The following is a 27,979-nucleotide window of genomic DNA, read 5'->3' as shown; positions in this document are numbered from 1 at the left end:
GGGGCCTGGCCGGGCGGCCCGAGGGACTGGGGGTGGGGGACAATGGGCTGGTTCCTGGTGCGTCACGGGGGAGTTCCTTAAAGGGGAAGTGAGCGGGGCTACGGGGCGGGTGCGGGGTGCGGTGGTCCGCGGGGGAGGTCCCCCGCGCTTTAAAATAATGCCCGCGGCGCCCGCGCGACCATGCAATGGCGAGCGCTCGTCCTGGGGCTGGTGCTCCTCCGGCTTGGCCTCCATGGAGTGCTGTGGCTCGTCTTCGGGCTGGGGCCCAGCATGGGTTTCTACCAGCGTTTTCCGCTCAGCTTCGGCTTCCAGCGCCTGAGGGCCCCCGACGGCCCCGAGTCTCCTGCCTTGGGGCCCGCCGGCCGGCCCGGGCTGCCCGGGGGACCGTCGGGACCGTCGTGGCTGCAGCCGCCCGTCTCTGGGGCGGCGGCGGCGGCGGGACGGCGGCGGGCCCCGCGGCGGCCGGAGCCGGGAGTGTGCGGGCCGGCCCACTGGGGCTACGTGCTAGGCGGCCGGGGCCGCGACCGGGACGAGTACGAGAAGCGCTACAGCGGCGCCTTCCCGCCGCAGCTGCGCGCCCAGATGCGCGACCTGGCGCGGGGCATGTTCGTCTTCGGCTACGACAACTACATGGCGCACGCCTTTCCCCAGGACGAGCTCAACCCCATCCACTGCCGCGGCCGAGGGCCTGACCGCGGGGACCCGTGAGTAGTAGGCGCTGGCCCGACGCCCGGGCCGCGCGCCCCACGCGCTTCCTTCCGTCCTCCCGGTCAGGGTGCAGCCTTCTGACCTCCGGGTCCCCCAAGGGATGCCAAGGCATTTGGGGGCCTGGAACCACACCCTCCCGCTCAGTGCTTTGGCCCGACACTCTCCCCAGGGGGTCCCCCTGGGGTTGGGCGGGGGGTGTGGGTGGGCCGGTGGCTGTCCTCTTTCTTGATTCTCTCGGGATTTCTGAGTTACAGGACAGCTGTCCAACGCAGTCTCTTTTACAGATGGGGAAACTGAGGCTCAGAGACCGGAAGGGACGGTAGCAGTAACGAGGGTTAGCTTCGGAGGCTTTAGATTCTCATCTTCCACAACCCCTTCTCCAGATGAACATGTATATAATCAAAACGAAATCCCTTTTAAACGCAGCTTTCAAAACAAGCCTTCCATCTCCCTTCCACCCATCCCCATATAAAAATTCAAGAGTTGGTTCTAGGAAAAGACTTCTCCAAAGCCAGCCAGTGATCGGGAGGCAGAGCAGGGTTACAACCTTTGACCTTCATTTACAGGGGCTGCTACATAGGCTGAGGGAATTTACAGGAAAGGGGGGGGGGTGGAGATTGAGAGACAGAGGCTATGTAGCTCAGATTTGGGGTCTTGATACTCAGGGTTTGATTCTTTGGCCACTGCATTGCTTGTCACCTTTATCTGTTCCATAAATTCCTCCACTCTGGTGGTTGGACTGTCCAGTAAGGTCAGCCAGTCCTCCCCTCCCACCAGCCTTTGGAGGTCAAGCTTCCAGGGTCACCCTTGTTGACATCAGAGTCCAAGAGGAAAGCATACCCAGCTGAGGACCTTTCAGCTGGAGGGAATGGGTGTGCTTTGCCATGGATCCTGTTAGACCAGATAGGTGACTACCTTCCTCTGGGTGGTGGGAGTGGAGGAATTGGGCTGCCCATTGCCTTGACCCCACGTTCTGTGGGTGCCTTTGGACTTTTAGGGGGATGTATCTTCCTTCACCTGGTAAAAGGAAGAGTCCAGTCCTTAAATTCTGAAAAGGAAGCCCATATATTAAAGGGGCTTGAAGAATTTTAAAAAATGGTTCGGTTATCTACAAAGTCATATCTTAGCTGACAATTTGAGGAGCATCAGTTTTAGTGAAGCTAGGGGCACAGTCCAAGCCATTTCAAAGGACTGGGCCTTTCAAAGATTGTAGGAAACTGATTAGTTACTTTTCTTGTGTCACCTTACTGGGCTTTATGCATATAAGCACTTTCTCAGTTTTGTTTTGTTTTTATTGGTTTTTTTTTTTTTTTTGAGAAAAATTTTTATTAATTTTTGATAAAAATTACTGGGGCCTTTCCAGATATTAGGAAATTAATGAGTTATTAATGGGTTAATTGTTAGTCCTTAAATGTACCAGAATTTATACCTATGTATTTTCTTTGGATCTCATTTTTTGTTGTTGGTTGTTGGAGGGGAAAAAAAGATTAAAATTTGAAAAAATAAAAAAGCCTAAAACCCCGTCAGACAGTTATTTTTAATTTATTTTTCCTGCCAGCTCCCACCCATATGCCTACACATATTTTACATAGTTGAAACCAAAGTGTGTGTACATATTTTGGATCTTACTTGTATTTTCCCCCTAATGCTCATGGTATTACAAGGCGGGAGAGGATACTTTGAGTAAGTGCCCTTATTCTCTCTCTCACAGACTTTTTCCTCAGATTTCCTTTTATGGTGTGGACCTAAGGAAAACAGTTTAATGAGGACTTGTGATAACGCTTTCATTTGGGAATATCATGGTCAGGAGAGTGAGTTGATGATGCTTTTCTTAATGAACTGTAGAAACCCTTTGGAGAGTTGGAGCCCCTCTCCAGCAAGGTGACGTGGCAGTTGATTAACTTGCTGGTCTCTATGGGTAGTTCCGGGTGGCATAGGCTTTTGTTTCAGGATGAAGTGTGCTGAGGAGTGTCTTGGTTTGATTGTACAGTGGCAGTGCGGGTAAACTAAGGTCAGCTCGCTTTGAGACGGCTGAATGTCTGTTGGAAAGATGGGAGTTTGAACTACTAAGGGGTGGCATTTGGGAGGGGTTGTGCCCAGAGGTTAATAAACCTTTCAGTTGATAAACCTTTGATGTCTCTGAGGAGGTGAAAGAACTCTGGGGTTATGGTGACCCTGAGTAGACCCTCACACTGGCTGCTTCCAAAAGAGTGGAAAGGTTAATTTTTTTACTCTCCTTTCTTTAGCTTAACTCCTTTCAGACCAGTATTTTCAAGGAAAAGTTTAGAACCAGAGCTTTGTCATTCTGGCTCTGAAACAATACGATACGTTTACATCCCCAAGATAGATCACTTGCAGTAAAAACTTCTCAGATTTTATTTTTTTAGTATTTTAATTTTTGGGGGTGGGTAAAGATTTTATTTACTTAAGGGTGAGCAAGAGTGAGAGAGCACAGAAAGAGAAGGAGCTGAGCAGGGTGCCTGACGTGGGTTCCATCTCATGACCCCGAGATCATGACCTGAGCTGAAGGCAGATGCTTAACTGACTGAGCCACCAAGTGCCGCCAGATTTTTCAGATTTAAAAAAAATCAAATGTAGCCTAGTGATAGTTGTCATATTTATTCTAATGATATATTTAAAATATAGAGACATAACCATTAGAATATTATGTAGGAAGTACAGAAACAAACCATGGGTGTTCTACCTGTGTCTCTTTTCTTTTTAGGCACATGTGCTTGAGGCTTGTCTTGCCTGTCTTCTTTGACTGTAGGTAGTATGAGGAGTTACCGTGAAGTCAATGAAACCTGAACACTTTAAAATAGCAAATCTTTTGGCCCAGTTATAGATTACTTTGCAAAGTCAGTTACTCTTATATCCCCAGTTTGGGTTGGAGGGTCCAAGTTTCTTCAAATAAATTTGGATATTCTATTTTTTGTAATCTTGTGAATGCTAACAGTAGTTCAGGCCTTGGGCACGTGATCCTTCTTTGCTTCCTCCCCAGCCATATTGCTGTTCAAGTAAAAAAGCAAATCTGTGCACAGCCCCAACTGATACTGGCCCCCAAACTGACCCATTCCTAGGCACCCCAGCATAAGATGGCTTCCTGTGCATTCTTCCTTCTTTCTAAACTACTGTCCCACTTCAGAGTCAGACCTAAGTCGTTTCCTATGATGCCATTGAACTTTTGAAGACGATTTTTCTCGCTTTGCTTGGTTCTCCTTTCAGTTCCTTTCTTTGGTTCTTTGGGCTGCTGTTCCACATTTCATCATCACTTGAGAACTGAATGCTCTTATGTATTCACCTTCCTTTCCCTTTGTCGTGTCTCCCCAGATTATCAATCCCTCGACACAGAGACCGTTTCTTATATTACCTCTGTGCCTACCCAGCACTAGGTAGATTTCTGAACAGCTGGTACAGGTTAAGTATATGTGGGAGACTTTTTTTTTTTTTTAAACCATATGTTTGATTTTCTTAGTTACATAAGAAAAAATTGCCTGTCAAAGGTTGTAGTTTCTTCCAGCTCTGTTTTGGAGTGATACGAACCTTACAAATGCACACTGGGGTGAATGTCCCGAACAGTCACACATGGTAAAATTAAGTGGAGAGTTTAATTCTGGGTCATTGTAGTCCTGCCAGCTGTGATGTGGAAAGATGTGTACTTGTGGGCCTAGCCTTATACTGAAAGATTGAGTTCTTGGCTTGAGGCACTTAGCAGATAAGTCAGGCTAGCCATCGATCAAGAGTATCTCCAGAGAACAAGGCCACAGTCGTACACCAGCATTGTGGGCTGGCATAAATGGAATCACAGTATAATAGTGCTGTTAGGCCAAGAGGGTTTTATGGAATCTGCATTTCTCTTCACACCCCTCTTCTTTTTCTTCTTTCTATTTTGGTATATTTTGAAAGACTGTATAGTAAGTATTTGGTAGAAAATAATTAAAAGTGCTTTAATGCACACCTTAGATTTTTCAGGGGATTTGTCTTAAGTGGAGAGAAGGACCCCACCCACTTATTCCAAAAAAAAAATTTTTTTTTAACCGTAGCATTGCTTGTAACTGTTCATTGTGAGTGACTGCTTGGACACTGTGTCGAGAGGTATTGTAAAATTGGGTCCTTTTTAGTTATAGCCTGCAGGAAGAGTACTATACATCATGTGCAGGAGTACAGCAATCAACAGTCATACTACCTTCCATGGGCCTGTGCAGATGGAGAGGGTGACCTTGGCCCAGACGAGGGTACAGCTCAGGAGAGGGCAGTTGGGGTATTTTACACATCGTCCAGCTTGGATGCTAAGTGGTGAGAGAGCCACTTTCTAATGAGGTGGGTCGTGGGAACCACTCATTGTTTCTGAGCCGCAGAGCAAAGCAGTTAAATATTTAAACCCAACAGAATATTCTAGAGTTGGCAGATTTGAGCAGGAGGAGCTCCCTGTCTACTCTGACCTTCTCCAACTTTTGGCATTTCCTGTATCCTTTCTGGCTGGCACTGCCCTTGCAGTGCTTATTTTAACCCCCAGCTTTCCTCTTTAGAGGACCTTTTGCGATTATATAACTCCATTTAGGAAGAATCTACACATAGAAGAAGCCGGTGCAGTTTTCAGCCATGCAGTGTGCTGGCCTGATGGCTTGTGAGGAGCGAGATAATCCTGGTTCCCAGATAGCCCCTTCTCTGTAGCTTGTTTCAAACAATGTATCTACCTTAGCTCTGAGTTCTTTGTCCTAGATTCAGTGGGGTAACATAGCACACAACAAAGCAACAGGAAGGCTCGTGTAAGATCAGCTGTGAGGTGTGGCCCTCAGTTCACCAGGCCCAGGCACATGGGAGGGTGCACTTTCAGAGAGCAGAGCAGGCCATCCAGAACAGAGGGAGGGAGACCAGGCCCCATTTGAATGACTCAAGGACTAGCTACCGTGGTCTGGGACTGTGCTGGGAGGTGCCATAATTTCAGCAAATCTGCTGTTGAAGATAGAGCTAGGGCTTTTCACTTTGGTCTTCAATAAAAGTAAACAGGTGTCCTATTTCTTTCCTAACTTACATCTTTTCAGGCTTTTGCCATTTCCTTCCTGGCCTTGTGGGAATGAGACAGCGGAATAACTGAAGTCCCGGGGATTTGTCAAGCTGCATGATGTCTCCATCCCTACCCTTCCCCGACCTATTTCTCATCCTCATCATTGTTTTTTAGCATTATGAGGAGCTGTCCGAGTGACTGGGGAGCTTTACCCTCACTGCAGGCCTGAAGTTGGTGGCTTAAGATTGCTTCAGAAAGGGGAATCAGCGTGGACTGTGGGGGCAGGAGTTGTGGGCAGAAACGTGTGTGTAGCTCCAGCGCAGAGAAGTCCTGTCTTGGCTCAGCTCCTCATAGTTGGTGGAGGTGATGGGGATTCTTGGATTGAGATGTGAATGAGAAAATGAGATCAAGAGGTTAATATACTCCCCCCAGCCAAAGCACAGGGGAGTGGTAATCAGGCCATCATGGAAGGTATTTGGTTCTTTTTGTGTGGAACCTGCTGGAGGAGCTGGTTTCTGTATTAAAGTGTCGGGGTGGGGGGGGTGCATCTGGGTGGCTCAGTCGGTTAAGTGTCTGCCTTTGGCTTGGGTCATGATCTCAGGGTCCTGAGATCCAGTCCTGCTTAATGGGGAGCCTGCTTCTCCCTCTCACCCTACCCCCTGCTTGTGCACGCTCTCTCAAACAAATAAATAAGTAAAATCTTAAAAAATAAAATAAAGGGTCGTGGGCAGGTCACATGACAGGGTTTTTCTTTTTTCATTCCTAATAATTTTGAAATAAGATCTCTTTGAAACTGGCCAGGGAGGTGACTTGTGGTGATAAAACGGTATGTCAGGGAGGGCACATGACTCTGGTTCACCATCTCCCGACTTCCTGTTGCATGTTCTTCCCACAATAGCATCATCAGTGTGTCTCTGTTGGTGTGTGACTTGAGTCTGTTTGCAGATGCTCTAGAAATGGTCACTTAGGAGATAGAAGGACCACTGCCATACTCACCCGCATATAATTGTCCCTGAATCAGTAAGAGTCCAACAGTTTTAGTTTCTGATGGGTGTTAAATTTTATTGTCCCTTTTCTCATTTGAAATAAAGCACCTTTCTTTAATTGTATTTCTTTTTCAGTTCAAATCTGAACATCAATGATGTCCTGGGGAATTACTCATTGACTCTTGTGGATGCACTGGATACACTTGCAGTAAGTCTTTAGCCTTATTTTTTTTTTCCTCACTAATTAAGACATTTTGGAGTTGATCATCTCTAGTTCCCACCAGGGATGGGAATTCCAGGAAACCTGGTACTCAAAATGTATTCATAACTTTGGTAGCTTTTGTTTATTTTAATGACCTTAATGGTGAGGGCGAGAAAGGCATTCAAGGTCAAAGGAGTGGCGATGTGATTCCCCTAAAAAAAGTGGAGAAGAAAGTATGATTTTTGGGGGGGAGCCCAGTTTCCCACTAATTTATTCCATAAAGGAATCAGTAGAGCATTCCATTCAAGTTGACAGCTACTGTGGTTAAGATCTGAGAAGTAAAAGACAAGCTCCACGTCAGTGCGCCCCTAGAGTAGCATCTGACTAGTGCTCCCCAAGAGTGTGTCCTGAACCCTGGTCCTGGCCCCCATGCAGGGCCTTCCCTAGAAACACTCCTTTCTGCATGCCGCTCTGTGTTTTGTTCACACTGGGGCTGCCAATTCGGGTGCTGCCTTTCCCCCCCAGTGTCCCGTGGTTTCCCTTGTGAAGGCTGGGGAGCTGGAGACCTCAGGACAGCCATGAAGGACCGAGTGTGGCATGGTACTTACCATCACACTGTGCGTGCCCTGTGCACCATCTGCCCCTTGCACTGTGCTTCCAACGGACTCTATTTCAGCATAGCCTGTTAAATCCTCCTTCGTGAGGGTGACCGCACAGCCTCTTTGCTCTGCTTCATTGTCCAGCACGCATTTACCATGAGAGAATTCTTCCCGTAGTTGAGCCCGAATCCTGTATTTAATAATGTACCCTTGTCTGTTTTAACTTCCCTGAGAAGAGTTTAGAGCTGTCAGGGGTTATTAGTGGGTAGTGCTAGCTAAGTCCATTTTAGAGCTGCCCTGGAGTTTGCTGGCGGAAGATTCACGAGGCCTTGGAAGGAGCTTGAGCGACTGACCTCCCTATGTGCTCTTGGCCCAGGTCTGCACGGCCTCTGGGCTTTCATTTGGCCAGCCCGTGTTTGCACAGTGTTTTAGTGGCCCAGTTGCTCTTTCTGTAGTTCTTGCTGCCCCACTTCAGTCATTTGTCATCGGCGATCACAATGTGCCCAGGCAAGTCTGCTCAGCCTAATTAGAGTTAACTTGTTGAAGATCCCGGAGGCTGACTCAGCCTTATACGTGTTGCTTAAACAGTCTTCTGGAACTCATATACATTATGAAGGAGTACCTCTCATCCCTGACCTCTCTTTCTGGCCCTCATTGTGTCTTTTTATCCCTCTCCTATGCTCATTAAGTACAGAGACCTCATCTCTATTATTCCCTGCACTCTCCACCTAATGGTGTCGGATGTATAGTAGGAGTGCAAATATGTGTTCAGAAAATGAATTTCTACAAATTCAGCACTTCCCAACAACATTTCCAAGGGTATATCCCTTAAAAGAAGAATTCTATTCCCAAATGAAGTTCTGTATGCCTCTCCCGTTATTGGAGAGCTACAATGTACAGCAGCATTTTAAAGGCTCTGAGAAGTCCTGCAATAAAGAAACCAATTTAACTCTTTTGTTCAGTCCAGGTTTTCTTAAGCCTGAGCGAATGATTTCACAGCCTGCTTGCTCTGTCTGTAGCTGTGTTGACTACAGTGGGAAATTAGAATATGTAATTGAAAATTGCTGGCTTCCTTGACCATCCTCCACTTGATCTGAGATCATATCAGCCTCTGCAGCTGCTAACAGATATTGTTGCTGGTGAGCATCTGTAAGGAAACAAAGCCATTTTTTGTGGTTTTCATTGTAGAATATCCGGTCTTCAGTGTGCTAGCACTTCAGGCTGCTTTTTCAGGTGTTATCTCAGTTGAGGTTTTCTTGTTCTTTTGCTAACATTTTAAACAGGCTCTAACAGATGTGCTGTGGAAACATTCAGAAGATAGCAGTCCCCTGACCATTGGCAGCAACATGTAGCACTATTGCATAATCTTTTAAAAAGAAAGAAGTAAAGGCCAGGAAAGAAGCATCTATAGTTGCTCTGCATGTTTATGGCAGAATAACAATGAAGAGAGGGATGAAATTATGGGCCAGACCAAGAAATACTAAGAAATAAGGCACACTTGAAAGAAGTAGTGTCTGCTTGAAATTATTTGCTTTTCCTTTGTGTGTATCATTATGATGTCCTTAAAGTCCCTGGATTGTCCTAAATTTTTGAACAGAATGAAAGCATTCTGGTTCAGTTAATCTGTAAAATTTTGTTCCCAATTTGCACTTCATATTGGAGAGAGCGGCTTAGTATGAGATCATATTTATGTACCGAAAATAGGAATTGTAATTTTAGATCAGTCTTTAAAAAGGACATGGAGCTGATTATTTGTATGTTTTATTTGTTTTGAATGCCACTGGTTTTATGCTGCGCTTCAAGACATAATGCTACTATTTCTCAAAGTGTTTAGACATCTGGATAACCAGCAACAAGTGGTTTTCCAGATGTTTTGGTCTCCTGGGAGCCAAGCACCCAAGCTGTCGATTTATTTGAGGAGCATAGGGGAAGTTATATTTTTGTTTCTTTGGTTTTTGGATTTATTTTTACTCTTTTCAAGAGTTTTAGGAACTCCAGTGCCTTGCATCCTAAATCAGATCAGACTGGAGTTTGAGGGAGAGTCTAGTGGGAAGGTGAGGGATACTAATGATTCATGAGGAATATTTCACAGTTTGACTATTTGGAGATAGGAGTCTTGAGTTGCAGGAAATGGGCTTGCCATCTGTCCTGGAATATATTCTAAGAGATAACTGTGCTTTTCTAACTTTTGTGTTTTCGCTCCTCCCAAGGGTGGCAAAACCGTGTACAGACATTTAGATAAATGGTCCCTCCGTGTCATTTCAAGCTGTTGTAATGGTTTGTGTTCCTCTTTTTGAAGATAATGGGAAATTCATCTGAGTTCCAGAAAGCAGTCAAGTTAGTGATCGACACAGTTTCATTTGACAAAGATTCCACCGTCCAAGTCTTTGAGGCCACAATCAGGTAAGATAGTACATGAAATGGATTGAAGGCTTCTTTTGTGTGTGTGAGCAGCAAAATTCCTGTGAGGTTTTCCCAGCTGTGAGAGCCAGGTAGAGAGTCCATGGGGGACCTTATGGGTGCTGTGTCCATTTTCCTCTCCCTTTTGGGCTTTATTAACAGTGGAACAATGGACATTTCAAAGTAATTACATTGGGGGCTGAAAAAAAAGACTCAAGTTTTAATGAGGTGGGAGACGGGTGTCCTTTTTTAAGGCAGATTTTCACTGTCACTTGGTGTCTGGTCCCATTTCCTTCCTGTGTCCTAGGAAAACCCCTACACATTTCTGAAGGAAGTGAGAGTTTCCCATCTTACCTACCACCCACAGAAGACCACTGCTTACCATTTGGGTGTATTTCCCCCTCGTGTGCCACTGTCTCTTCTGTCCAACCCCCTCACCCCGCCATCTTTTCTGTCCACCGCCCCTCTCCCCACCATTCCCCTCCGAGGTACTGGGCATATGTTCCATACTCGGTTTTGTATCTTGCCTTTCTGGGTTGATACATTGTGACTGTTTTACTATTTAGACTTTTTGAAAACTGTGTTATTGCGTACCATTCCAGATGTATCATTTATTTGAAATTAAAGTTATGAAAACATTTGTACTGACAAACATCACAGTCAGCTTGCGATCATTGGAGTGGTGCATGATTCCTGGCTCTGTAGGGACATGGCTCTAGAGCTGGTGGCCTTCTGCCTCGGAGCGGGTCTTTTCCTCCTCGCTTTCTCCTCTTCCACACCTTGCCTCCTCACCAGAGTGGAGAATTTCTCAGCTATTTGGCAACCTGAACTAGGGAAGCTACTTAGTATTTGTTGTCTTTCCCTTTCCTGTTTCTGATATGGTGAAGTGTTTTCCCCGTGTGAGAGAAACCGAGAGTCATTTATTAATAATACTGAAAGGTAAAGCTTATTCTGAGAAGTACCCTCCCGTCTGATGAGATGATTGAAACTGCTGGTCATTGGTTATTACTTTAGGTGAGATTATTCTTGGTGGCCTCAGGTGAAGGGTTCTCTTTCCCCCTACCCCCTTCAGTAATGTGGTTACTCAAGAATTGGTCATTTATCAGGGCTGGAAGGAACTTCAAGAAGCCATTGAGTTTAGTCCGTTTGATTCCAGGCAGCTGTGAGTTCAAGGGATTCGAGGCTGCTGCTTTCAGTGTGAACTGGATTGTATGCGTTGACAAGTAGCGTGATTGTATTGTTTTTGTGTTCTTGTCATCCTGTCTTTTAGGGTCCTAGGAAGCCTCCTTTCTGCCCACAGAATAATAACTGACTCCAAACAGCCCTTTGGTGACATGACAATTAAGGATTATGATAACGAATTACTGCACATGGCCCATGACCTGGCTGTGCGCCTCCTGCCGGCCTTTGAGAACACCAAGACAGGGATCCCCTATCCTCGGGTAGGTAGACTAGTTGGACATCCCAGCATCTTCCTGAATTAAAATTCTTTTTTGATTAAGTTATTTGGGGGGAGGAGGGAGTGATGTGAAAGAGGAAAGCTGGGTCCTTGAGAGTGTCCCTAAATGTGATGTGTATGTTTTTTTAATTCATTCAACATTTACCAAGCATCTACTGAGTGCCAAGCATAAGGCTGACGTACTTGATTCTTCCCTTTAAGGAACTTATGTTCCTGTGCTCAGTATTCTGAAGTTCTTCTGCATGTGCCATTTATATCCTCTAGGGTGGGGAATTTGTCTTATTTCTGACTCAAGTACCTTCCCCCGAAGACCCTCATATGTGTACTGTTGGATCCTGGCGAATGTTCTTGGGAGTGCTTCACATGGATCTTTCAAATAAAAGCCTGCCCAGCCCAGCCAGTGAGCTGCTGATTTAAATGCAAGATGTGGAATGCAATTATATCTTTGTGGCTCTGGATTTGCTGAGCTCAGAACTCCCTTGGGAATTGAGTCAGCCTTTTAGGTAACCAGCAGAGAGTTGCCAGCCCACAGAGCCTCAGTGATGAAACCGGCTGTCACCTTCTTCCTGTCTTCCTTGTCTGCCAGTCTGTGATTTGTTTATGTTCACTGAGCAGAGTTGGGTTCCTAGTACCTCACTTAACATTGCTAAGGGAATTCCACAGCTGGCCTTTGTTTCTGATGCCAGAGCCTGGTGCTGGAACGAAGTGGGTTAGTGCATGGTATTGTAACCATTCCCCTAAGACTCGCTCTTATTAAAAGAAGGCTGTGGTCTGATTGTCTTGTGTCTTTGAAGCTTAACTCCTATATCTATCTCAGGTGTGACATGGAAGGCTGTGAGCTGAGTTACACTGCAGTAAGTTTGGTTCAGTAGTTGAGGCTAGTGGCTGTGACTTGGCCTTCTAGCCCTGAGGGTTCCTCACAAGTCTTGCCCCAAAACCTTTGTCTCTTCCTGTCCCCAGGTGAATCTAAAGACAGGCGTTCCTCCTGACAGCAATAATGAGACGTGTACAGCAGGTGCCGGTTCCCTTCTGGTGGAATTTGGGATTCTGAGCCGACTCCTGGGGGATTCTACATTTGAGTGGGTGGCCAGACGTGCTGTGAAAGCCCTTTGGAACCTGCGGAGCAATGATACGGGATTATTAGGTGTGGTGGCACCTTCTCAGGCCATTGGGACTGGGTACATCTGGCCCCCTTTCCTTTCCTCTTCTCTGGGGCTCTCCCTGCTCTCCACTCCTTCTGTCTGTGCCGCTGAACCTGACAGTGGACACCTCAGAGAGAATGGCGCTTCATGTCTGCCTTGTCCAATTTCTCTGTAGGACTGTCTCCTTAGAGTGAGGCTGTAAAGTTTGATAGGAAGGAATAATGTTTTTGCTGTTTGAGGGTTCCCTTCTGATTTGAATCCCTGGGCATGTTCCGTTTGAAAATAATTATTAATGGAAATGCTATAAAAAGAATTGCCTCTGAAGCAGATTATATTGTTTCAATATAAGGCTCTCAATATAGGCATTTGGAGTTACTGGTAGAGTGGCTTTTTCTTTTAAAAAAGTCTAGGCATGTGGTAGTAGGTTGAAAGGCCAGATTAAACCTATATTAGGTGGCATATTTTTTTCCTCTTGAGAATGTTTGGTGAGGATGTTATTAAAAATTATTATGCAACATTTCAAATCTGCAGAAGTAGGGAGAAAGTATAATGAATAATGAATCCCTGTGTACTCATCATCCATCTTTAATAAGTACTAGGTTTTTGCTCACTGAAGATACTGTTTTAAATTGTCTTACTGAGAAAAATTTAAAAAAAAAATTTTTTTTTTAATTTATTCAGTTGAGAGAGAGAGAGAGAGAGAGAGCCAACAGCATGAGCAAAGCGGAAGGGCAGAGGCAGAGGGAGAAGCAGACTCCCTGTTGAGCAGGGAGCTGAGTGGGACTCCATCCCAGGACCCCAGGAGCATGACCTGAGCCAAAGGCAGATGCTTAACCAACTGAGCCACCCAGGTGCCCCAGAAAACTTTTTTGTTGTTGTTGAAAAGTACCTTGATTAGTTGTCCTAGAGTATCAATGCATTTTGAAATTAATTTTTTTTTTTTTTTAAGTAAACTCTGTGCCCAGCTTGTGGCTTCAACTTGTGACCCTGAGCTCAAGAGTTGCATACTCTACCGACTGAGCCAGCCAGGCGTCTATAATGTGATTTTTGGTTATTCCTTAAGTTATTAAATGTATGTACGTATTTGTTGTGTTTAGCAGCAATGGTAGAAATAAACAAGTTGCTCAAATTGCCACTCCACCACCAAATGGTTTGCCAGTATCCCATCAATTGTTACCTTTTAAATTTCCTATTGGTCCTTTCAGTCTGCATGTGCAATGTTTATACATTCAACTTATGAATAAGCATTTTTATTCTGCCTTATATTAGGCAGTTCAGGTTTTTCAAGTTGTTACCTTGTTTTCATAGCTACCATCTTTAAAATCTACATAGAGTCCATTAATTAACTCTTCTAGTGTTGGACACTTGGATTATTTCTCTCCCCCTCCCCTATTTTACAGATAATATAAATCATACAGTTCATAATTCTTGATGAATGACACGATACTTTTTCTTAAAAAACACTTTTTTCATTAAGGATAAGTTGCCAGGAATGGCATTACAAAGTCAAAGGTTTGAGTACTCCTTTGGCATTTGAAATGCACTGTTAATCTGGAAAGGCAAAATGACAAATTTACTTTTCTCTTGCCTCAAGTGTTTTCCCCAGTTTTGTTCCCAGTGTTTAAATACCATGTATTGAGAAAGATTTCCTGGCTGTCTGCCACTGATGGGACTGATAATAATGTGAGAGCCAGACGTTCATTCTGTCTTTTCTGCCAAGGCCCAGAGTGCGGGTCGAGTGGTGGGGCAGACTTGAGGGCACCCTGGAGGAGGAGCTGTCCCCAGACACCTGGGGCCGAGCCCCAAGGGCTTTGTTTGTTTTTGCAGGCAATGTGGTGAACATTCAGACGGGCCGCTGGGTTGGAAAGCAGAGCGGCTTGGGCGCTGGCCTGGACTCCTTCTATGAATACCTCTTGAAATCTTACATTCTCTTTGGAGAAAAGGAAGACCTCGAGATGTTTAATGCTGCGTACAGGAGTATTCAGAACTACTTAAGAAGAGGGTGTGTCTCCTCTCTTGCCCCGTAAAACAAGTAGGGTGTGTTCTCAGCCTGAATCCACAGCGTCGTGAGGTGTCTGCACTCATCTTCCCACTTCCTAGTTCTAGGGCAGATACTTGGGGGTGAAGAGCTGTATTATCCTTTACTGGGCAGGGTTCAGTCATTTTTGCTTTTTATTTATTTATTTATTTTATTTTTAAGATTTATTTATTTATTTGACGGAGTGAGAGAGCTCAAGCATGGGGAGCGGCAGAGTGAGAGGGAGAAGCTGAGCAAGGAGCCCAGTGCGGGGCTGGATCCCAGGACCCTGGAATCATGACCTGAGCCAAAGGCAGACCCTTAACCGACTGAGCCATCCAGGCGTCCCCATTTTTGCTTTTTAAAGTTCCAGCGTATAATCCCCAAGCATCCTGATGGATTCCTTCAGGCTCCTGGTGTAGAACCTTATTAGAGAAGAGATTTCTTTTTTTTTTTTTTTTTAAATGTAGAAGTAACCAGGATTTTCCACTCAGGTCAAATCCAGCAAAGACTCTGCTAGATACATTATGTGGCAGTATTCATAAGCCGGAGTGTCCAAGTGCTTTCCGCAAAACATAGTGAAATCCCTGATCAGTTACAATGGCTAAGTTCAGAACTTTTATTATTCTCTTTTACCTTTTGCTAGAGTCTGGTGTCCACAGGTAGAGGCAGTTTTTCTTCAAAGGTTGAAAAGAATGAGTCAGGAGAAAATATTCATGTTGATGCCACTGAGGTTAAAGCAGCAGGGGCTGCGGGAGGAGTAGGGCTGGAGGGCTGTTAGTGATCTTCCCCCTCACCTCTGCCCGCTCTGCTTGGCCTGTTAGTCGGGAAGCCTGTAACGAAGGAGAAGGAGACCCGCCGCTATATGTGAACGTGAACATGTTCAGCGGGCAGCTGATGAACACTTGGATCGACTCTCTGCAGGCCTTCTTCCCCGGACTGCAGGTACTCAGCACCCGTGTTTGCCGGGAGAACGCGATCATTGTCAAGGGTTTCTGTGGTTCTGTTCTCTGTTATGATACTAGAGCATTCCCGGGCTCGTCCGGATTTGGGAGGGTAGCCGCGCAGTATGTCTTGATTATTCTTTTTGTGAGATGAGTCCTCCCGATCCTGAACAGAGCCAGACTAAATAAGTGCAAAACCAAGGCTGAAAGGAACCATACGTGATTTTTGGATCATCTGTCTCTTATTGTTTATTCTTGGCTCCCAAGTACAGTTAACCTCTTGTCCTATGCAGTTGGCACAGGTTTGGCATGGATGGTCTGTTAGGGAGGGCGTCCTTTTTTCTGGGTTGCTACTTTTGGGTTGGTTTTGTCTCCAGCCAGGTTGGATAAGAACTGGGGGACAGAGGGAGAGCCCAGGGCCTTTGTGTCACGTGTTGCCACTTGAGAAAAGCGTCTTCTCCTTAGGTTCTGATAGGAGATGTGGAAGACGCCATCTGCCTCCATGCCTTTTACTACGCCATCTGGAAACGCTACGGGGCCCTCCCTGAGAGGTACAACTGGCAGCTCCAGGCCCCCGACGTGCTCTTCTACCCGCTGAGACCCGAGTTAGTGGAGTCTACGTATCTTCTCTACCAGGTACTGGATTCTGTGATTAAATGCCAGCAGGACCTGTAGCAGTTGGTGTTTAGCGGACACTGGCTGATGGGTATAGAACTGTGGAGTTTCCCAGTGACTCCGATATGGGGGCCGCCTAACCATAGGTTGGTTGGTACTGAGTGTGATTCCTGGTTCCACAGGACAGAGAAGTGTCTGCAGTCACACAGGGAGTTGTTGAACCTTACCTTTCGCAAAGCCCATTCTGCCTGGACCATAGGCCTTTCTCTCACATCCTTAAACATGAAAGAAGACTTAGTACTCCATGTTTTCTAGATTTATTTGGCCAAAGAACTCTTTTTTGATATATGGCCCTCTCCTCATGCCCTGTGGAACCCTGATTTGTGTAATCATTATTCAGACCAAAGGAATTCCTTTTCTGGGTAAAGGAAATCATCTGGGATTCATCTGAATGTCTGTTTTTGTTTAACGCTTTAAAGAAAAAATGTATAGTGTTCATTTTTGCATGGAATATAATGCCAGAGGGATTGCTGCTTTAGCTGTGAAGCCTCCCCCGCCGTCGAAGGCAGATATTTATACCTCTGGGCGTGCCATCCATTCACACGGAGAGCCTACACCCATTCACAGATACAGCAGCTTTGTGCAAAGCCCGCCTTCAGTGTACCTCGGTGGACCTGAGACAGACGCCTGCAGGGGGCAGGCCCGCACAAGAAGATGCTTATTGTTAGGCATCCTCATAGTAGGCTTAGTATTGTGGTTTCGATTTAGTAAAGAAAAAATTAACACTGAATCATGCCATTTGCTTCTAGATGAAAAAGGGTCCAACGGGTCCTAGGCCTCACGTGTAAAGAGAAACTTCCTGAGTTTGAGATAACCTCTCGGAAGAGGTCATAGATAGCCTCCGCGTTTGCTTCTTCGAGCTGTGTGGATAGCCTGGCTCCGCGCTCCGGGCTCCATGGCTGGTGCTGCCTGAGCCCTCCTCTTAAGCTTAAGCCTGTTGCCTTTGCGTTTGTACCTTTCCATTTCGGTCACTTCTTCTTTCCTATTTTCAGCTTCCTCCCACTGACTATTTTCTTAGAAGTGGGAGAACCCTTGGGCTTCCCATCTCTGCCTTCGGATGCCACGCCCTGTGCTCTCTGCCCACACAGCCCGCTACCCTCAGACGCAGGAGCTGGCATTGGCTGCTGCAGGCGGGCACTAGTGGGAATTCAGGATGACCCCCAGCTTTTAAACTGTTGGTGGGGTACCGGTCTCGTCTTGTCAGAGAATTGGTGTCCTAGTGAAACCATGCAAGAGCGTGTGACAGCTGAGCAAGCAACCCCGAGGGCTGAGTTCGTAGGGCAGTTGGAGAGCAAAGTGTGGGGGCCTCCTGTTTGAAAATCTTCCTGTTCCTCTTTGCTTTAACTCAAAAGGCTGTAAGTGGAATGGGGGCCAAGTCTTGCATCCTTGGGTCTGCATCTTGAGTTTCTAGAGAGTTCTGAGGCAAGAGAGAAACGAGATTTGTTCTCACATGTGGTACCATCAGTGAGGCATTATTTCATTTTGGATCATGGTGGGGATCAAGAGAGCCAGAGCACAATGTTGTTCTAGGCTGGAGCGGATTGTCTCAGCCCTGGTCACGGTTAAACAGGTGGTACAGGTACTGTGACAGGAACTGACGGAACACCGTTGTTCTTTACCATTTGTAACCCTTCAAGGTAACGTGAGCTGGGCGTTGTGCCTGCCTTTGGCCAATGACTCACCTCCTCGGGAGAGTCCTGTGTCACCGTGATGTGTGTTGATGGCATGTTTTCCAGGCCCTTGCTGGATCACATTCTCTCATGTTCTCTCTAGGCAACCAAGAATCCCTTCTACCTCCATGTAGGAATGGATATTCTGCAGAGTCTGGAAAAGTACACAAAAGTCAAGTTAGTTTTCTAAGTTCCTTCCTTTTTCTGTTGGCCACTTTTGATTTATTTTCAGTTGTTCCGGGGAAGTACTCTATTTTGCACTTTAATTTATAGAACAGATCATTAATGTTAATTCTGTAGGGAAATTGCTTACTTTTTGTGTAACAGGACTGGTCCGTTATAGTGGGAATTGCTTTTTTTTTTCACCTTTTTTTTCCTCTAAGGTTCCAGCAGATTGTGTATGTCCTTTTTAAGTAACTTATTTTTCCTAGTTGTACAAATAATACATGTACTAGAAAGTTTAGGGAATACAGAAGAAGTATGGAGGTAGAGTATTATCATTGTAATCTCCATGTGTAGAGAACCACAATCAATAGTCAACATTTAAGTTTATATACTTATGATCATTTTCATATATTTTATATATAATATGCATTTATACATATATATTTCAATTTTGTGACTTTTTTTCGCCTAGCAGTATATCTTTTTTCTTACAAAATAGTATTTTAGGCTAGCCAATGTTAAGTCAATTCTACAGATACTAGGACAGAAAATTTCAATTAGTTCTGAATTCGTTGCCAGTCATTTTCTTGGTGTCATATTAAGTACTTGGCAAATATCCTCCACCAGCGCCCCCTTCTTTCCCGTATAACTAACCTGTTGATGTAGCAGCCAAACAGCTTTTTCATAAATTTGCAAATAGTCTAGGCTGAAAAAGGATAGCTCTTAAACCTAACCTAATTTGTTTTTCATATAGCATTTGGTAATTTGGTGATTATTCTATTAATAGACTATTTCCATTTCTTAAATTAGTAAGCAGATAGGAAGGAGCAGAGACAGGACTAACTGGAAACTTGTTTTATAGGTGTGGTTATGCAACGTTGCATCACGTCATAGACAAATCCAAAGAGGACCGGATGGAGAGCTTCTTTCTCAGTGAGACCTGTAAATACTTGTATCTGGTATGTGTGTTCGAAGGTTAACCCAAGAAATGTTTATTAGTGCTCAGAGAGCGCATTCATTTGGTCTCCCATCTAGCATGTATTCCCCGGGCACGGCTCTGTGCTGGACGTGTGCTGGTCCAGGGACGCAGTGCTCTCAAAACAAGAGCGTAGTGCTGTCGTCTGTGGTGGTTTCTAACATTGTTGGGGAGGCATCGATAAGTAAACAAAGGAACTTTGGATTACAGCTGGTATGAAGTCCTGGTCATGGTTCCTAGAGGAGCCGTGCACATGAGTTGTGGTGGTTGGGGAAGGTGTCTCTGAGGAAGAGAGCAGTGTTTTCAACTCCTGCATCTTCTGATGCTTGTGAGTTGGGCCGAGACCCCAGCCCATTGGGCTCTCAGGTGTGTGGAGAGAGACAGAGTCGTGGGCGCTAGAGGAAACCTTGAAGGGATCATTTGTCAACATTTGTTCTTCCCCTTCTGGGAGCTGCTGTCTACATGGAGATGTCAGGTGACTTGCCTGGGTTTTCGAGGTGACTGTAGGGCAGAGCTGAGGCTTCAGTCCTGGTCTTGACTGCTGCAGTGCTCTTTCCGCTCCCCTGCTCTGCAGCGTGCACACCCGGTCTCTGTGGCATGTGCGCGCAGCTACGCTCCCCTGCTCTGCAGTGTGCACACCCGGTCTCTCTGGCGTGTGCACGCAGCTACGCTCCCCTGCTCTGCAGTGTGCACACCCGGTCTCTGTGGCGTGTGCGCGCAGCTACTCGCCCACCCTCTGTGCGGCCATACTCCACATGGCTGTGTACAGCAGGATGCTTCCTCAAGGCGCAGAGGGGCAGGGCTTCCTGCTGGGAAAGCAGGGTGGAGGCTGAGACTCAAAGGGAGTAGAGCAGTAGTGACAGGCTGTTATTGAGGTCCCCAGTTCCCAGGTCCGGGGGCCAGCTGGATCAGAATCACCCTAGAGCCCTTGTTAAAATTACAGCCCTCAGAAATGGGCTCAAGATCTTCAGAAATGGGCTCAAGAGTCTGTAATTCTGGCAAGTGGCTTGTGCTTCTGTAAAGCCAGGGTTTGGAATCCCCAGTGTGAAGTGGTGTGACTTCACAGGAGACTGCAGGGGAGGCATGCCCACAGGAAGGTGGCTGGCCTGCTGTCAGATCCCTGTGGGGGCCTAGGCCTCCCTCTCAGTGCTTTGGTGGTGGGGAGGGGTGTGCAGGCTGGTCACTGCAGGCTGTCAGGAGTCCTGCATGTGTCCCGTTCAGCAGCCCTTGGTGCCTGGGATGATCGCAGGGTGAATTCTAGAGCAAATGAAGGAGACCTTCTAGGCAGTTCTAGAGGAAAGAACATAGGGTCTGGGGCCAGAAAACGCAGGCCTACCACATTCTTCCCCTGTTAGTTGTGGAAACACAGACAAGGTGTGCCAAGTCTTGTTTTTCCTCATCTGTACAGTACTTTCAGGTGACTGAGGTTTCTTCCATCACAAGATTTCTGTTCTAAATGTTCACTCATTTAACATTTACTAGACACCTGCCTTCTCCCCCACTGACCTGTCCTATATTCAGTTAGGTGTTCTTTCTGGATGCTCCTGCCACATTCCTCCTGTTGAAGGAAAGCACTGCCCTCTGTCCTCGGAGCCTGACCTGTGTCCTGACAGGAATCAGTGGGATGGTGGCACAGGTGTCTGCTCTGTGCCAGGCCCTGGGATGTGGTGAAGGATGAAGGATCTGCTTCCTCCCTTCCAGCATTTTCTAATGTGGGGCCTGCATGTGTGAAGTGGGGTGGTTCTAGAACTCTAGTGCCAGAACTCTCAGGGGAGCACATGGGGTCATCCAGAGAGCTTTAGTAGCAAGTTTGGGTCTCAGCCCTGGGATTTCTGAGTCTTTAGGTCTGAGCGGGTGAGATGGGATCGGGGAAACTCAGGTACTTGGATTTAAATGAAACCGGTGGTTCTGATTTGCAGCCAGAGTTGGAAATCACCTTTTCACCCATTAGTTACTCAAAAGCTTGAGGACCTGGCAAATTCTACTCCCTGAGTAGTCTGGGATACATTTGACCGAGTTTGTTCCAAATTTGCTCGACCTACCAGTTGTATCGTTTTTATTTTTTTTTTTTTCCTTTAATTTTATTTCCTTTCCTTTTATGTTCTTTTTTTTGCCCCACTAGCTATTTGATGAGGAGAATCCAGTCCACAAGTCTGGAACCAAGTACATGTTTACAACTGAGGGACACATTGTATCTGTGGATAAACATCTGCGGGAATCACCCTGGAAGGAATTCTTTTCTGAAGACGGAGGGCAGGACCAAGAAGGGAAGTCTGTGCACAGGCCTAAGTCACCCGAGTTAAAAGTCATCAACTCCAGCTCCAACGTAAGTTGCTTTCTCCAGGCGGGGGTCGGCATGTGGAGGAGGAGAAAAATAAAGCAAACTTGTCATCCAGAGTCCCTGCCAGAAAATCAGTGGCACACTTAGACTGCACCACTGGAGAAGAGGTTCACAAAAGACCATTGACGTGGATATCCCGGGTGTGGGGACCCACGGGAGCAGCGCCACTGTCCATCCTCACTGCAGCAGCTCGTGGTCACAGGAACATGGGTGGGCAGAGGCATGCGGGGTGGGGGGTTCCTGGCAGAAGCCTTGTTCTGAGCTGGCTCCTGTGAGCTTGCAAGAGGGGAGCAGCAGAGTAAAGACTTAACCATCTTTCTGCCCTCTTCTTTGTGGGAGCTTCTCATTGGCGATGCTTCCCAGAAGTCAGAGGCCACAGAGACCTTTTGGTATGATCTATTAAGTTGACCCCTGGGGCCAGAGAAGGATGGGGGAGGGCAGAGAGTGGCTCTGGACGGACAGATGGAAGAGATCTAGCCAAATCACCCACCAGCAGGAGAGGGAGAAAGAGCAGTCATCAGTCATTGAGATTTTTTAATGAAATGCTCTTGGAAGTGTGGAAGAACTCAGTTTCATTTAAAGCAGGGTTTCACTGAGCAGGTCTCAACCATCCTGATAATCCCTGATAATCTGGGAAAGATTTGGAAACAAGTCCTGGAGTTTCTGGTAGGAGTCCTAGGTAGTTGGATTGATTTGAGTCAGGATGGTTTGGAAGTGAGAATGGGGAAGGAGACCCTGTGTCAATTGAAATATCAAACTGGGTTATCCCACATGCATTGGATGGCACCTCTCTGCTCAGAAAAAGCCTCTGTTGTCAAGATTCCTACCACCTCCTTCCAAACTGCCTTGGTTAGGGGACACACCCCTTGGTCCCGGGCTGTGCTTCAGTACTTGGCCTTCAGTGTCCCATTGACGGTCTTTATCGTCAAGTCTGTGAACTACGTTGACAGACCAGAGCAGAATTCGGTCCCCCAAATCTCCATAAGGCCATGCAGTGTAGACTAGGTGAACACAGCCTAACTGAGAAGGTAAGGGAAGGAACAGAGGGGTAAAGAAAGAGTAATAACAGTTGTGTATAATGCCTTCCATAGCCCAGGCCCCTTTTCCAACCGGTCATATGCGTCAGTGTCTCACAGAGGCCCCAGGAGGGTAGGTGCCTTTGGTCTCATTTTACATGTGGAGAAAGGGAGGCACAGAGAGCCTCTGGTCATATGTTGGAGCCAATAGCCGGACTGCAAGGAGACACTCCTCTTAGACCCGATCCTGTGCCTGGCTCTGGTGATGTGGGTCCATCCAAGGGGTCTCGTGGGGAGACCAGCTACTCCTGGGGTGTTCGGCAGTGTGGTGCTGCCTGAAGAGCTGCCTAAGCACAGAGGAGGGCATAGCTGATCTGCCCTGGAGAATACCGAGGACTTCATTGCAGAGGTGGCTTTTCAGAAGATCTGTGAGCGATGGGGGGAGCTTCCAGGAAGGGCTGTTCAGGCAGCAGGACCAGACCTCCAAGTGCATGGCTGGGCAGCGTTCGGGATGAGCTGAAGGACCTGTTGGACTTGATCTCATGAGGAGGAGGAGCGGGGCCTAGTGAGTTCAGTAGTTGGGCTGAGCAGTGGGAACCTGTTTCTTTGGGGGCAAGCGTGTCACGAGTGTAGTCATGAGTGTATGTGGAAACTGTTGGCGGATAAACACTTGTGGTTCTCAAACTTGCATCTCCTTTGAGCGGGGGAAAGGGGCTTTTCCTTAAAACAAGAAAGTTCTGTGAAGCATTTAGGTTTTAGCTGTGGATGGGAAGAACTCTAAACTCAGGAAAAACCACAGTACAGTTGACACTGAACAATGCAGGTCTGATCTGCATGCAGGTGTTTTTTGATGAAGACATTGGAGTCCTGTAAATGCGTTTTCTCTTCCTTATGATTTTCTTAATAACACTATTCTCTCTAACCGACTCTATTGTAAGAATATATTGCCTAATACATGCAGCATACAAAATTCAAGTTAACCGACTGTTGATGTTCTTGGTACGGCTTCCAGTCAGCAGTAGGCCGTCAGTAGCTCTGAGGGAGTCACAAGCTGGGTGTGGGCTTTCAACTGCACCAACCCCTCCATTGTTCAAAGTCCAGCTATACTTTGATTCTTTTTTTTTTAAGATTTTTCTTTATTTATTTGAGTGAGGGAGAGAAAGAGAGGCACAAGTGGGGGAAGGGCAGAGGAAGAGGGAGAAGCAGGCTCCCCGCTGAGCAGGGAGTCAGACGTGGGGCTTGATCCCAGACTCTGGGAATCACTACCTGGGCCGAAGGCAGATGCTTAACCGACTGAGCCACCCAGGTGCCCCAGCCAGCTGTATTTTCAGATAGCTCAGGTGTTTCTGAAATTCTGGGGGGACTAAGATAAGGACCCAAGGGATGAGTTTTTCGTCCTGGTTACTCTCCCCTTGGGTGAATATCTTGGGTGAATAGCCTCCCTGGGTCTGCATTTCTTCACCTGAAATGAAGGTATTGAATGACGTCAGTGGTCCTCAGCTGGGGGTGGTTTCCTCCTCACAGAACATTGAGCAATGTGTGGAGGCAATCTTGGTTGTCACGACTAGGGGAGTGGAGGGAGGGGGCACCTAGCGGGAGAGGCCAGGGATGCTGCTGAGCCTCCTGCAGTGCCCGGTGGAGAAACCGCAGTGTATTCTCTTAGCGAGTAATACTTGGATTTTTAACTCAGAGTACATTTTTCCCCTGGGCTTTTTTTCTTTCTAGTGCAATCGTGTTCCTGACGAGAGGAGATACTCGCTGCCCTTAAAGAGCATCTACATGCGGCAGATCGACCAAATGGTTGGCTTGATATGATCTACTTTCCTCTGTGTGGCCTCATCTGAAACTGAATGGAAGCAGCCGAAACCACACTGTGCAGAGATCCAGTCTGAAGTGGAAGAGGGTGGAAGTCGGGCCATCTGTGAGGGTGTAGGGATTTCTGTCCAACTCCTCACACATGTCTAGCAGAGTCTTGCATACAGTAGTTTCTCTTCTGTTCAATAAAATGTCCTGCTTTCTTAATGGTAAAATTTGAAGTAAGAAGGTGCGTAGACTTTGGCCTCCTAGGACATGCTGATTTTATAAGCACAGTGTGGATGGGGCATCTTTGGATGGACTTGCATGGCTTCCCACTTTGGAATCCAAGAAGTGTGTTCCAGTCTCCAGCACTTGCTGTGACTGCAGTATTGCTACCTCTCTGTTAGAGGACTGTGAACGAAATTTCCGTGTAAAGGGCCCGAGGTTCATCCCTATTTAATGCATTTTGTTATCTTTCTCTCTCATTTGATGATAGGCTCTCCTTCCACCCATGATTTTGGATCACAGTGGGGGAAATCATACTGTTTTCATTTGCACCCCACATAATTGTCACAGTGTTACAAGTTAATTGCTTATGAATAACTTTTATCTGAATTTCAAAAGGCAGTCTTTTAAGTTGTCACACAACTAGATCTTTTGGATGGTATATTACATTTAATTTGAACTTAACTGAGGAACTCCCATAGTGCCAGAACCAGGTGCCTTTTAGGGAGAGAAAAATACCCAAGAATGTCTGAGCTTCCATCTTTCTCCTATCTACTAACCAAGGATTCTCAATTCTGACCATGTTTGGGTTAGAATTTTGTTTTGTTTTTGTTTTCTCTGTCCAGTGCCAATTAGCTAAGTCAGGGAGAAAGAAATGATCAGATGACTCTCTGGCATCCCTGAGCTGTTTTTCTGTACTACAGGCTTTAGCTTAGTGCCTTATAGGATTTTGGTTGGGGCTGCTGCTTGTCACAGCTGCTGCTCTGGTTTTAGCAGCTTTGTTTTGGGTTGTCACAGGGTGGGACCACAGTGAAAAAGGGGAAGGGATGAGTATCAGTAAGATTCTGGAAAATTCTTGGCCAGTCCTTGCCTTTCAGCCTGATACTTTAAGCAAACCTACATTAGGAGGAAGTTACGCCACATTGCCTTCTTTCTTTGTTGTTATTTTCTTAGCCAGAACAGAGCATCTCTGTTTGAACTGAGGCTGAAGGCTCCTCCAGAGCAGAGATGGACGTGAACCCTTAGCCTGGCTTCCATAGAACGTCTGAGGTTGAAATGAGTCCTGATACAAAGGGTAGAAGTCTTCTAAGAACCTCCGGTCTCACCTGTCATTGCTTGCACAGCCTTACCATGCTTATCTGTCTCTCCTTGCACACTTCAAATGATTTCCTCTTCATCTTCTTAAAACCAGAAATGTGGTCTGAGCCATTGTATACCAATCAAAGGGAGAAGTTTTATTCCTTCTTGGAAAATTTCAGTGTTACTGTTTTGTTTTGTTTTTTCTTTTTTTAAAATAGTTATAGAATTCAGTTCTTAGAGAGTTTTGAAAAAGGGATTTTCACCTCTTGTCTTTTTAAATATTTACTATGCAAATTGTTATAAACAAAGTCATATGTTCTATTTTACCTTTGCTCTTCATTTCAGAAGCATTCTCTTTATCAACCATGTGTGTCATCTCCTGAACAGAACACATTCTTTGAGAACACTACATATTTTAGGTGTTCTTGTCTTGGTTAAATCAGAATGTTCCATTTGACATACCCACGTGCACACAGGCACAGCGTCCCTGGACCTTTTCTCCAGGCATACCGAGTCAGGACTATAAGTGTCCCTTTTAGGAGGATAGGGTATGTCAGGGAAGAAATTGGGTCTCAGGGCAACAGTTCTCTCTCTTGTGGCCCTGCTGGGTTCCCTCTCCAGCTCCTGGGACAACATCGACGTGTGGCATTCCAACACCATCTTCTCATCTGGGACCTTAACCTGTCTCCCGCTCTGGCATTCCATCCCTCTTATGCTCAGGAGTAGGGACCTGTGCCGCAGGGCCACTAACGCACGCCAGGGGCCATAGGCTGGCCTAAGGTCTGTTTTGTATGAAGTCTCAAACCCCCTTGATTGCTGGGCATTGACGTGTACCAGTTGGTGAGACTGAGGCTGAAGGCATTACTGCACACTAATCCTGGTGGTTGACCTTCCAGACTACCCCGTCTAAAGTTGGAGGCTGCCCGGGATCTGTAGGGCTAGAGGCAGGATACTGTCTAGTGCCAGTCATGAAACGAGGCCAAGTTCAAAGCTTGTCTTCTTTCTGGAAATCAGAATGTCAACAACTGTGTTATATCTTGCAGGGCTTTTGCTGTTTTCTTTTGTTCTGTGTTGCAGGATACCTGGTGTGGGAGGGCCAAGGAGGGGAGTGCTAAAGAGATTCCTGGGCTTCATGCTTTGCCCCAGGACTGCCCTGATTGTGAATAGACGTCATCCTTTGGAACAGCTGTGAGCCCACACTGTCCTCAAGTTCCCCTGGGTAGTTAGTTAGTGTCTGGAGTCTGGTCGACACGAGGTATACAGTTTTGCAAAACTCTTCCAGAAAGCTGCCCTGTTAGGCCAGGCCACAGGGTTCTCAGTTGGTACAGGGCGGGCTTTGCTGCTTTCAGTGATGTGACTCAGGAGCTCCTTTTCCAGAATAGTAGGTGACAGAGGAAGTGTTGGCTGGCTTCCAGCTCTGCTGGCCTTTGTGAGGAACCAGCTTCTATGTTCATGTGCTTTCCTGCAGTTTGTTCTAGCTCTTCTACCTGAATTTAGTCTGTGTCTCCTTATCCCAGGTTCTTTGTCCTGGATCGGGGGGCAGGCACATGTCACTAAAGTCATTGTGTGTTTCTGCACCAGGGTGGTGTCTGTGCAGGTGAATTTTAGAGGAGGCTCTGTGTGTAACCCGAGAGCTTGAATGTGGCTCCCCTTCCGTCCCTCCCCTCCCCCACCAAAGAAAAATACCCTCTTAGCCATTTCCTTAGCTCAATTTTTTGAATGATTGCAGACTGTAATTCTTTGCTTTGGATCTTGTGGACTGAACATCAGACATCCTTTTCCTCTCTCTGTAGGGCTCCAGAGGTCTTTCTCTTTTGACACTTTCAAATCTAATGCTGGTGAAAAGGTAGGGCTGAATGATTGCTCTAACCAGAGTACCTGAACAGGGACTTCTGAAGAAAACCTTGGTCTTTCCTTTTCCATTCCCAGACATCCAGCTCCTTCTCTAGTGCCTCTTCCCTGCAGGGCAGGGACCCTTGTGAAAGAGGGAAGGTGGGCTGGCTGGGTGTGTCCCAGGTGTTGCAGGGCTCAGGGTTCTGTTCCTGCTGGAGTTTGGATGTGAATCCGGGAAAAAGTACCTGTGGACCTTCCTGATTCACTATACCCCTTTCCCTCTTTCTGAGAGGCAGAGAAATAATATTTTTAAAAGGTATTTTGTTTTAGTTTTAAAGAGCAAAACACAAGCTGCATTTTTATTTATTATGCACAAGAAAGGTAAATCTGTTTTTACACAAAAATCTGGAGTTGGAAACTCTGGGAAAACCAATTGAGATACACACGTGCTTCTCTCTCTGTAATGTGCAATATGCTTTGCGACTATAGATGATATTTTATGTTTAATCTGTAAATAAGAAATGTATTTAAATTAAGAGGGAGCTTTTTGTAAAAGGACCAAATGTTCTTTTATAAATGTACTAAGAAATATCTTGTTCTTTGAAATTTATTAGGATTTTTATGAGTAATTTTTATTAAAAGATTTTTTTTGAATTGTCATTTTGTTTCTCCTTTATATACTCATCTATATATACATATAGATATATGTGTGTGTGTGTGTGTGTGTGTGTGTGTG

General features: G+C 46.1%; 1 protein-coding gene across 1 annotated transcript; it reads left to right on the top strand.

Annotated features, from left to right (window-relative positions):
• Window positions 1-6: 6 nt before the first annotated feature.
• Window positions 7-27,903, top strand: EDEM1 (ER degradation enhancing alpha-mannosidase like protein 1). Its single transcript, XM_082728758.1, has 12 exons — window positions 7-704; window positions 6,838-6,910; window positions 9,803-9,906; window positions 11,174-11,345; window positions 12,323-12,506; window positions 14,332-14,506; window positions 15,346-15,466; window positions 15,931-16,101; window positions 17,914-17,987; window positions 18,838-18,934; window positions 21,074-21,277; window positions 24,034-27,903. The coding sequence occupies exons 1-12, from the start codon at window positions 181-183 to the stop codon at window positions 24,121-24,123; spliced, it is 1,989 nt and encodes a 662-aa protein (XP_082584884.1). The 5' UTR covers window positions 7-180; the 3' UTR covers window positions 24,124-27,903.
• Window positions 27,904-27,979: the final 76 nt, after the last annotated feature.

The sequence above is a fragment of the Mustela nivalis genome (genome assembly GCF_964662115.1).
Source record: "Mustela nivalis genome assembly, chromosome: 1".
In the NCBI taxonomy this organism is placed as follows: domain Eukaryota; kingdom Metazoa; phylum Chordata; class Mammalia; order Carnivora; family Mustelidae; genus Mustela; species Mustela nivalis.
The sequence above is the reverse complement of the archived record's forward strand: the minus strand, read 5'-3'. Positions and strand labels throughout refer to the sequence as shown.

What these genes read in the sequence shown, in the direction of transcription:
- EDEM1 (XM_082728758.1), top strand. Translation starts at nt 181, where the DNA reads ATGCAATGGCGAGCGCTCGTCCTGGGGCTGGTGCTCCTCCGGCTTGGC. An exon ending in CTACGTATCTTCTCTACCAG is followed by an intron (nt 16,102 to 17,913) that starts GTACTGGATTCT and finishes TGTTCTCTCTAG; the next exon opens with GCAACCAAGAATCCCTTCTA. An exon ending in GAAAAGTACACAAAAGTCAA is followed by an intron (nt 17,988 to 18,837) that starts GTTAGTTTTCTA and finishes CTTGTTTTATAG; the next exon opens with GTGTGGTTATGCAACGTTGC.